General features: G+C 42.3%; 1 protein-coding gene across 2 annotated transcripts in view; it reads right to left on the reverse strand.

Annotated features, from left to right (window-relative positions):
- The window catches only part of MON2 (MON2 homolog, regulator of endosome-to-Golgi trafficking), an 81,544-nt gene extending 69,875 nt beyond the window's left edge, over nt 1–11,669 (reverse strand). For both annotated transcript variants that reach the window (XM_015419763.1, XM_015419694.1), the window contains exon 1: nt 11,365–11,669. In XM_015419763.1, the coding sequence (XP_015275249.1) occupies nt 11,365–11,475 (111 nt within the window). In that variant the 5' untranslated portion in view covers nt 11,476–11,669. The remainder of the gene's footprint in view (nt 1–11,364) is intronic.
- Between the last annotated feature and the right edge of the window lie 300 nt (nt 11,670–11,969).

Below are 11,969 nucleotides of genomic sequence, written 5' to 3' on the forward strand. Positions count from 1 at the left end.
ACCTAATAGTGAGCAATCTTGCTAAAGCAGCATAAAACTTAATAGGTATGCTAAAATATCCTTGCTGAAACGGCAAACATTTCTGTACTCATTCATACCCAATATCTAGACATTGACATATTATATGAAACCAAAACACATGAATTTGGTCACTGCATTAACTCTTCAAAGAAGACCAGATTATGTGGTGCATAAGTGACATGAACTCAAGCATTTTCATGATATTTTATGTAGCTTATTTTTAAATGGCCCTGAACTGAGTGGCCCAGGCTTGCCCAGTCTTATGCGGCTATAAACGTCCTTGGTCCCCCACAGCAAAAATAATTCAAAATCAAATTTATCTCTATAGCCTTAATAAAATATTTATATACAGCTTCACCAAATCAACTTAACTTTCTTGCACTAAATCTTAATAAAAACTCATATGTAAAATACAATGCAATCTTTAAAAATACAACATGATAGAAAATAATAACTAGGAACAAAGTCACCGGAAATAAAAACAAGCAAGTACCAAAACAAATGCCAGCAGAATTACTTAAAACCAACTAATCTACCCAGTAACCAACATCCAGTTTAATTCAAAGGGCTGATGGAAAAGAAAAGATGGAAAAGAAAAATATCAACTGTCACCCTAAACCTAAAGGGAAGATACCAGTCATTTTCCTAGTGAAGGGCATTTCCTATTCCTCTTGTGGCATACATCCATGAAGTATAGTTTCATTCACTGATTTTATAGTAACTGAGTAAAGCTGAGTTCATTATGGAAACTTTAGCACGGATCAGTTTGCCTTCTGTGAAGCATCAAGACAGATCATTCTACAAAACTTTGGGAAATCTGATAATTAAAGAAAAAAATGTTGCTGCATTGTAAAATAAAGAAACAATCAGTGTAAACTGATGTTTTCTTCTTGAATGCCCGCTTGAATAAAAATGTCACTGGCAAATGCTAACTGTCTTAATGATCATAGCTCTGAAATGTACTAACTGCAAACTGATTAATAATAGGTGGTAATAAATGTGTATCAGAATACTATTCTACTCAAAATTAGACATGACTTCTTGCATGGAGTGAAACATGCAGCTCTCAGGGTTCAATAGTATAGAAAACATCTTCAATTATTTTCATCGCACACAATAGTCAGCACTGCCATAAATCGGCTGCCATATGATTATGTGTTTCAGTGTTCAGTTGCACAAAGACTGGTTATACTTGATCTGTTAGTCTTTTGAACACGTTTCCCAAGAAGGGATTTCAAATTTCTTCATTTGTATAGTATAACAAGAACGTCTGAAAACTAGCAAGTTCTCCAGTTAACATAAATAAAACACTATGCCTATTTTATGCAGCTCTCAATATTGTGACCCTAAGCAACTGCTACTCAAATCAGAACCCCTCTCTTGTTCACACAATGGTCCAGGCAAATTCCACTAACAGAAAGGTACACCATGCCACCTTAGCTCCCCTGCTTTTTAATGCCACCTACAATCCATAACACTTATGCTCCAGATAAAATTTTATACCTTTAGGGATAACAGAGTCTAAAGAGCATTACTAATGCTGCTGCAGTTATACAATCACAACCATAATTTAGTTATGCATGTGCACCTAACTAGTCCTAAATTCTGAAACACTGAATAACCACTCACTAATTACATGGGAGTGTGCAAAAGACATAAAAGACAGAAGAGTATTATGGGTATTCATGCATACAACCCCTGATACCAATACACTTTCTTTACCAAACAATGACATTTAGGCATAACAATATGATCAGAACCAATAAATAATTTATTAGTAGACATTTTTTAACCAGAAGTCAGGAAGCCATTTTTTTTTAACCAGAACTTAGAAGCCATTTTTAAACTAGAAGTCAGGAAGCAATTTTTCTCCAGGCCGGTTTGGCCAGGGATCCTGGAGGTTTTTTGTCATCTTCTGGGCATGGAACAGTGGTCACTACAGGTGTTGAGGGGGAGGTATTTGTGAATTTCCTGCATTGTGCAGGGGGTTGGACTAGATGACCCTGGATGTCCCTTCCAACTCTACGATTCTATGATTCTAAGTTGCTCCTTTCATTTCAGTAGGAAAAAAATTGCGGATTTTCAAGGCATCTTAGGACCAAAATCAAATGTGAGATTTTTTAAAGGAGCTGGATCTGGGCTCTGCAAACCCAACATGCCTTCCTTGAAACCAAACAGTAGCTTTGTTGTTGTTGTTCAGTCGCACAGTCGAGACCGACTCTTCGCGACCCCATGGACCAGATCACGCCAGGCCTTCCTGTCTTCCGCCATCCTCTGAAGTTTGCTCAATTTCATGTTCGTTGCATCTATGACACTGTCTAACCATCTCATTTTTTGCCGTCCCCGTCTTCTTTGACCTTCAATCTTTCCCAGTTCAGGGTCTTCTCCAGTGAGTGCTCTCTTCTCATTTGGTGGCCAAAGTATCTGAGCTTCAGTTTCATCACCTGGCCTTCCAGGGAACAGTCAGGGTTGATTTATTTTAGGATTGACTGATTTGATCTTCTTGCAGTCCAAGGGATTCTCAAGAGTCTTCTCCAGCACCATAATTCAAAATAATCTATTCTTCGGCGCTCGGCCTTCCTTATAGTCCAACTCTCGCAGCCATACATGACTACTGGGAATACCATTGCTTTGACCATGCAGACTTTTGTTGGCAGGGTGATGTCTCTACTTTTTATCATGCTGTTTAGGTTTGCCATCGCTTTCCTCCCAAGGAGCAGGCGTCTTTTAATTTCATGGCTGCTGTCACAGTCTGTATCTGGGATCCCAAGAATGTGAAGTCTGTCACTACTTCCACGACTTCCCCTTCTATTTGCCAAGGAGTGATGGGGCCAGATGCCATGATCTTAGCTTTTTTGATGTTGAGCTTCAAGCCCACTTTTGCGCTCTCCTCTTTTACCCTGAGCAAGAGGCTCTTTAGGTCCTCTTCACTTTCTGCCATTAGAGTGGTATCGTCTGCATATCTGAGGTTGTTGATCTTTTCCCCAGCAATCTTAATTCCCGCTTGTGATTCATCCAGGCCAGCATTTCGCATGATGTACTCTGCATATATATTAAATAAGCAAGGTGACAGTATACATCCTTGTCGTACTCCTTTTCCTATGCTGAACCAATCAGTTGTTCCATATCCGGTTCTAACTGTCGCTTCTTGGCCCTTATACAGGTTTCTCAAGAGACATGTGAGGTGGTCTGGTACTCCCATCTCTTTAAGGACCTGCCATAGTTTGTTGTGATCCACACAGTCAAAGGCTTTAGCATAGTCAATGAAGCAGAAGTAGATGTTTTTCTGGTACTCTCTTGCTTTCTCCATAATCCAGCGAATGTTGGCAATTTGATCTCTAGTTCCTCTACCTCTTCGAAACCCAGCTTGTACTTCTGGTAGTTCTCTATCCACGTACTGTTGAAGCCTAGCTTGTAGGATCTTGAGCATGACCTTGCTAGCGTGTGATATGAGTGCAATTGTGCGATAGTTTGAACATTCTTTGGCATTGCCCTTCTTTGGGATTGGAATGTATACTGACCTTTTCCAATCCTGTGGCCATTGTTGCGTTTTCCAAATTTGCTGGCAAATGGAGTGCAGCACTTTAACAGCATCATCTTTTAAGACTTTGACTAGCTCAGCTGAAATACCATCACCTCCACTAGCTTTGTTGTTAGTAATGCTTTCTAAGGCCCATTTAACTTCACATTCCAAGATGTCTGGCTCAAGGTCAGTGATTATACCGTCGTGGTTGTCAAGGACATCGAGGTCTTTCTTGCACAGTTCTTCTGTGTATTCTTCCCATCTTTTCCTAATCTCTTCTGCTTCTGTTAGATCCCTACCGTTTTTGTCCTTTATCATGGCCAGCTTGGCATGGAACGCTCCCTTGATTTCTCCAGTTTTCTTGAAGAGATCTCTATTCCTTCCCATTCTATTGTTTTCCTCTATTACTTTGCACTGTTCATTCAGGAAGGCCTCCTTATCTCTCCTTGCTGTTCTCTGGAAATCTGCATTCAGTTGGGTAAATCTTTCCTTTTCGCCTTTGCCTTTCGCTTTCCTTCTTTCTTCTGCTATTTGTAAAGCCTCATCAGACAGCCACTTTGCTTTCTTGCATTTCTCTTTCTTTGGGATGGTGGTGATTGCTGCCTCCTGTACAATGTCATGAACCTCCATCCATAGTTCTTCAGGCACTCAATCTATCAAATCTAGACCCTTCACCTCTACTGTATATTCATCAGGGACAGGGAACTAATTTTTAAAGCACTACAGTGGCTGAATTTGCTTCAGGACCATCACATGGGGAAAAGAAGACACTCTGCCCACTCATGTAATTTGCCCACATCAAAATAACCTCATTTTGAAGGTGTATGTGAAGTATCCAGTGCATGTGCAACCCCCCAACAGAACAATAAATACCCCACCCCCCAGCCACTTTGGCTCGGGGAAAAGGTTCAGTGGAAAGCACAAGCCGTTCCCCCCACACACACTGGGTGCGGTCAGATGGCGTGCTGGGAGCGGTTTACATTGCTCCGGCCCCGATGCAGTTTTTTTAACCTGGAGAATCGCGATCACACTCACTTCCTTGCTCTGGATCGCTGCGCAGCCACCTCACTCCTCGCCGTCCACAGGCAGGAGTGTGCGTCGGTGTTATTTTTCTCTCTCTCTCAGTTTGGGCATGCACACAGGCAGCCATCTGTAGAACTGAAATTTTCACGCGTGCGCAGAACATCGATTTTCACTTCAACCCGACGCTGTAACACTTCCCTTTAAACATTTACCCCGAAAATGGCCTCCGTGAGATCCCAAACTCGTCTAAATGCTAAAACTAGGCACCGTTTAAACATAGCTTTTAATAACGCGGTGGCAGAGCTCCACCCATGCGCACACCACCAATGCTTTAAAAAAATGACGGGCAAAAAGTGGAAGGCTTGGGCAGCTTTCAAGCAGGGAGGGGGTTTAAACCGGAAATGGCTCGACACCGGAGGAGTGATCACACAGGAAGAAAATGCGGCTGGAAACGGAGAATCAGGAAAACACCACTTGGGGACCAGGTAACAAAATACTCTGGTTTAAAGGGGATTTGAGCCGGAAAGCGATGGCTAGGGACGGGAGGCAGATGCTGACTGTGCGATCGCGCGTATAAAATCTGTTTCTGAACTGGCATGACACCAGATCAAATGGCATGTCTGAACGCACCCATCGTGGTCCTGTGACGAACTGGGCCCCTGTGGTGTTTGAAAAATGAATTCGATATAGCTGCTTTGTGGCTGCAGAGAGAGTGAGTCGGTTACAGGGAATTCTGTCATATTTAAAAACATTTTATCTACTTTAGACTTAAGATAGCTAAAACTATTAAGAAGCACTTCACTGAAGAGAAATGAAAAATATACAGGTGAAAGAGAATGTGTGCATGTGCTACAGAGGAGAAGAACTTCGAAACATGAAAAGAATACATCTAAAACTTCTACAGTGTACTAAACAATAGTTTAATATAATTTAAGGTTTTGTATAGGGTTGAAAAGACCCAACTGTTTTCTAGTAGTCCCTATTAGCCTGTTTTTAGTCTTGTGTTCCCAGACAGCAGATACTTCTCCTCAGCAGTAACTTGACCCTTTCATAAAACTGCAGTTCCAGTCTAGATTAAGAGTGCTGCTGACTACTAGAAAAGCACTGCTCTTAAAGATCAATCACCAGCATAAAATAACCTGTCTGTGAGGACTGGTGACAGGGAGAGAAGTTACCTCATTTACTTGATTGTATTAACTGACTGAATGATTGTAATGTCAAACTAGCTAAACACAATAAAAATATGGGGTTTATATAATTTAAGAGCTCTAAAAAAAGCAACACTTGTTAACCTATTTCTGATAGAATATTCTAACATCATTCTTGGTATAGAGATCTGTTATGATGAATACTGAATTAAGCACACATGCTTTTATACCTCTGAGGAAAGAACCAATCACCATGTATTATAGTATACAACTACAACCCACACTTTTCCTACTCTTTAAGCCTTATATGCAGTGGGTGCACAGACTGGTAAAATTCTCAAGTATACTCATTTTCTTAAATACACCTTCCTGTCCCAAAAGTTTCTATAGGCATACATGAAAATATATTGCTGTTTTTCTTAAATGGTGATTAAAAGTGTTTGGACTTTCTGTGAATAAACAATGGCATGGGGGCTGTATGAAACTGTAACTGTGTGATGGTAGTGCCAAACAGCAAGCTACTTGAGTGGCGTAAATAACCATATGCCTTGGCCCCAGTGCCTTACAAACTGTATAAACAGCAACTGAAACATCATGTACAGAATATTAATGTAAGTTTGTATGATTCTGTGATGCAAGCCAAAATTCTAGTACTGGTTGAAGCTTTTAAGTTTATAGGCTTCAGTGCTAGAAAAGCTACCCAAGGTGGATATACTGACACATGAAAAGCCTACCAAAAACTGACTGTCCAGTCAGAACGCAAATGGCAGCATACCTACTAGAATTCCAGCACTTTATAAACCCTGCTGGTACCTGATCCTGCATGGGACTATGGTGCAAGAGGGAAGGACTCCTGTTCCCCACTCATGCTATTTTCTTGAGCCCAAACATCCCAGGGCATTCTTCAATGAACTTCAATATACTTTAAGAATTAATGGAAAGTGAAATCAGACAAAAGCTTTAGCCCCCCTACACACTTACTCTAAAGTAGGCCCTACTGAGCTAAATGAAATTTCTGAGTAGACATGTGGAGGATTTTGCACAATACACTTTATTCTACTGTTAGACCACAGACCCTCCTAAATTAGATGCTAATAAAATAAATCAGACCACCGAAGCAATATTAAAATTAAAGTTGCTGCCTTGATTATATTAATGAAGCTATTTCAATAGCATCCACTAATGGGTTAAAATAATTGGTTAACATTCCTTGTGCAATTAGTACCATGCAGTTCAATCCTAATTTAGAAGCCAGGCATGCACTACAGGCTAACAAAGAACAAAGACAACTCTATTTTTAACACAACATTTAGCAACAGAAAAATGCAGCATAACACAACTATCTTCCTATTTATACTTTATTTTATCTTTAGCCTTTTAAAACATGTTTGCTTTCCAATTACTACAAATTTTCTAGCCCCTGACAATATCACATCTCGATACCAAGATCTGCACGGTTTTATTGTAAACTAGAGAAAACTTCCATAGAAAACCATCACTTTAGAAAATCATCACTGAAACTGTCTTGAGGACTGCTTGGTCTTCCATCTGATCAGGCAATCATTCCAGACCTCAGATTTACACAACAGACTCAGAAATCTTTCTTTACTAACTGCAGAAAAACTGCTTCGGCATTCTCTTCCCACCAGTGAACAGAAGGGGGAGACAGGAGAATAGCAGAGTTTTGAGCAAAGTATTCCATCTCCTGCTGCTTAACAGGCAAGAATTGCACAGTATTAAAGCATTTCAAGAAGAAAGGAAGGTTGGCCAGATGCATATTAACTGGATTGTCTACATATTTGGTTTGGAATACAGTATATGAAATACTGGCAGCTCTCTTTCTAACTCTTCAGTGTATTAATGAAGCAACACAGGAACTAGAAAAGTGTCACAGCATGTTAAACAACCACACGAATGAGCTCCAAAGATATAATGGGCATAAACAGGGATTATGGCTACATTGTATTAGACTGTTTTCTGATTGTACTCACACATTTCACTTTCAACATTAAATCTGCAATCCTAAAAACACTTTCCTGGAATTAAACATGGTTGAAAATGGGATTTAATTCCAAGCAGACCTGTTTAGGATTGCTCTCTAAAAGTATTTCACTGTACAAAAAGAAATCCTACTTAGTTTCAATTTTACAGAGTTGAACCTTATAACACATGACAAATGTACATAATAGTCTAATATAGCAAACAAGTCCCAGTATAAAAACCTTAACGTGTAATTCATAAAAGGGGTCAGTTAATTTCGTGCAAAATAATAACTCCCCACCCAGTCTTCTAACAAACCCTTTTCATGTTGATTATTAATGATTCATAAAAACATAGCATTCTAGCTGAAGTTCAGTTATACTCCAGCAGAACTTTTATCTCTCTCAGGAAACAAAGGTTTATGAAAATTGATTAGCAAATTGAAGAGAGCAAACAATAGCAATACCCCCACTTACACTAAATTTGTTAGGATTTGGGCCCCAGTGTTAGATTATATGGTGACGAACGATTTACTTCCGGCTAAACAGATTTACCATAAATGGTTATATTTATAGCGTAGAGATGATAAACTCACAGTATTGCAATAGTGCTGTATGGTGTGTGGATAGATGTCAAACTGTTAGTAATTTGCTTAGATGTTATATGTTGAAATCTTGGACCGATAGGTTTGTATTATTTGTAATGTATTTTACAAAACAATAAAAAGAGTTGTAAAAAAAAAAGAAAATTGATTAGCAAAAGAAAACTACTGAAAACAAAAAAACTGTTAAAAGGAATTCTGATCTCATAACAAATCCTACCAGTAAAACAGACTTTTCAGAATAACAGTATTGAGAAGTTGGTGGGTTTTATCGATACCTAGATAATACACAACACTCCTAAATTTTCAAAACTTGATATACCAGATTATGTGCATAAGAATTTAGAGTATACAAGTGGGAACTTGCAAGGACTTGTGGGAGAGGTCTCACTTCCCCCTCTGCCACTATTTCCACTTTCCCTTTCCTGATAGTCCCATAGCCTCTCCCCTTATCCTGCTGCCTTCTCTTCTTCTAAAGTTGCCAACTTGGAGATATCTTGGAATCAAAATGCATCTTCCAGCTATGGAGATCGGTTCCCTTCTGGCTTGTCAACGCCAAGTTGGGAAATTCCTGGAGATTTGGGGGTGGACCCTTGGAATGGCAAGGTTTGGGGAGGGAAGCAACCTCAGCTGAGTATGATGCCATAGTGTCCACCCTCCAAAGCTGTCATTTTCTCCAGGGGAACTGATTGTTGTCATATGGAGAGCACTTGTACTTCCAGGTGACCTCCAGCCCCCACCTGTAGGTTGGCAACCCTAGTTCCCCAGAGGAAATGGCTACTTTAGAGAGTGTTTATGGCGTTATGCCCTTCTGAGGTCCCTCCCCTCCTCAAACCCCACCATTTCCAGGCTCTATCCCCCAAATCTCTAGGAATTTCCTAACCTGGAACTGGCAACCTTATCTCCTTCCCATCCAACAACCAAACTACCTTTATCTGCTTCCTGTCTTAAGCTGCCCCTCTCTCCCTCCCCCCAGCAGCCTCTGCCTAGGAAAATTATGGCCCAGTTGTATGATGCTAGCCACTGGGCCAGGCCTACTTGAATGGTAGGGAACCCTCAAGACTGTACTTCCCTCCCCATACTATCTCCCCTTTTCGTCCCCCTGGCATACCCTCTCCCTTTTACCTGCCTCATGTTTTCCTTCTCAGGTATTTACCAACCTAGCTTTCATCTGCCTCCAATCATCAGCTACATTTATTATTTAATTCATTTATACCCACCTTTCTCCACAGTGGGGACCAAAGCAGCATATGTTATTCTTTCCTCCTTTTTATCTGCCCAACAACACATTGGGGTAGGTTAGTCTGAAAATATGTGACTGGTTCAAAATAACCCAGTGAAATTCCACAGCAAAATGGGGGATTAGAACTGGAATCTCCTAGATCCTACTGCTACACCACACTATTTTTCATAGTCAGTGTTGAAAAGTAGCACACAGGCATAGTTGACTCATGAAAGTTGGGTGGTATCAAGTCACCCAGAAGTTGCTGTCCAGGTCTAGGATTGTCAACCTCCAAAGAGGACCTGGAGATCTCCCAGAATTATAACTGAACTCCAGAGGATAGAGATCTATCCCTCTGAAGAAAATGGCTGATTTGGAAGGTGAACACTATGGCATTACATCCAGCTGAGGCCTCTCCCCTCCCCAAACCCTGCCCTCCTCAAACTCCACAACAAAGTTCTCCACAAACTTCCCAATCTGGAGCCGGCAACCCTAGTCAGGCCTGGCCATAATAAGTCTTACCTCAAAGGCCAAAATAGTCCTGGAAAGGGCCCTGACTCCTCCCCACTGCCTTTTACTCAGAGAAACCCAGCTTGAAATACTGTGGCTGCCAAGCTACATGCACTAAGAGAATCTGTTGCACTCATTTTATCATTTTCAGCTTTTAAAAACTCCCCAATGCATTTTTTTTAATTTCACATTTTTCTGCAATCCTGGGACCTTTTCCAGGTCTGTAGAAAGATCTGTCTTGCCTGTTTACAGCAGCAGTCATGGGATTTAAGTATCCAAAGACTGGCCAACTTTGCTATTAAAATATAAGATAGTATATGGAATATATGGTAAGAGATTCTCAAAAGCACGCAAGTGCACACAAGTACCATGTTCAAACATTGATATAGCCTATTAACAGCAACTATGTCACATCATGTTATTAAAGCCCTTTACGGAAAAGCCAACAATATGGTAATACAGCTGGGGGACCTGCCACTTCACAAACATTTTATATGTAAGAATGTAACTGATCAGTTTTGCACATTGTTGTAACAAAGACAGCAGACACTGAAAGCATGAATTACCTAACTCCGGGTGCCATAGCTGCTGTCACCCACACACCAGCACAGAGAAGTGACAGTTGTAGAGACTCCCAAACTATCATTGATTTTCAAAATTCTGACATGCTACCACAGTTGGGAGAGGCCACAAACTGGTGAAAAACTGCTAACAACTACACAGACACAGCCTGAAACTTTTATTTATCAAACCCCCTTTGACTATATCGATGAGAAAATTTCAAAGTTTTACGCGTACAATAACCCAAAGAGGATACATTACTTATAAGGGTACCTGCTTCTGTCAGTCAGGCCTTAATAACCACTAGCCTTCAAACAGGAATTTCAACAAATCGAAGCCGTCTGATAACCAAAGCAATCAGGCTTGTGTGTACACAGAAATCGTCAACTGAGCTGCAAAAAGTTCTCGAAAGAAGTGATCGTCGCTCGGTACTAAAAAAGTTCGTCCGCTAGAGACCGAAATCTTCGAAGTGTGAGATGCAACCCAGACCCTTCAGGGACACGAAGGCATTTAGTGGTGCACTTGGACAAGTGCAGGACAAAACACTTTGCGACACACCCCATCATTTCCGAGTTCTGTTCCGGATCGGGGTTCAGTTCAGAAGGGAGAGCGAAGAGGCGCCGTTGTCCCCCGCCCGGATCCCCCAAAAGCTAATCCCGTGCAGGCGGAGGAGCAACCAAAACAAGTTCAGGAGCGAGTTTTCGGCCCCCTCCCCCCCCATCTCGTATAGCGCCGGGCACATCCCACCCAGGGTCAACGACCCCCCCCCTCTCACCTCCTTGACGGGCGGAAATTTTTTGCGGCACTCCATGCTCAGGGCCCGCAGATCGCCCTGCATGTTTTCCAGTAGCTTCTTCACGGCCTCCGGACTGCTAGTGCCGGCCATAGCTCCGCCGTGCTGCGAAAAAGGCGACCGCACCGACGCGACGCCAACAAGGCGCAGCCCGGCCGAGCCAGCGTCGCCGTCTTCTGAGGTGGCGCCCCCGAGTGCAGGAAGAACCGAGCCGAGGGCGGGGGACGAGCCGCCGTCCAACGAAGGAGGCAGGCCGGTTGTTCCACGGCCCTCCCTGCCGCGTCTACGTCCGCTCCCGCTCCCACAATGCCGGGCGCCACGGCCGCCGCCGCCGCCGCCACACGTCAGCCCGGCTTCCGCACGCAGCCGCCCGGGAGAGGGCGGAGCAGAGCGAGCTTCCTCGACAACTGTGCAACTGCGGTCCAGAGAGCTCAGGAAGAGGTGGGGTCGGGGACACAGAGGCGGCCGGGAAAGGGTTTGGGAGGCCAGGAGATGCAGGAGTAGAGCTTCCTTTGAGGCAAATGCTCGGTGCTGCCTCAATGAACGATGCCTCAGAACCGAGCCACCATAGCGTGCCGACCTGTGTA

Source organism: Gekko japonicus, unplaced genomic scaffold (genome assembly GCF_001447785.1).
Source record: "Gekko japonicus isolate JY-2015 unplaced genomic scaffold, Gekko_japonicus_V1.1 scaffold282, whole genome shotgun sequence".
Classification (NCBI taxonomy): domain Eukaryota; kingdom Metazoa; phylum Chordata; class Lepidosauria; order Squamata; family Gekkonidae; genus Gekko; species Gekko japonicus.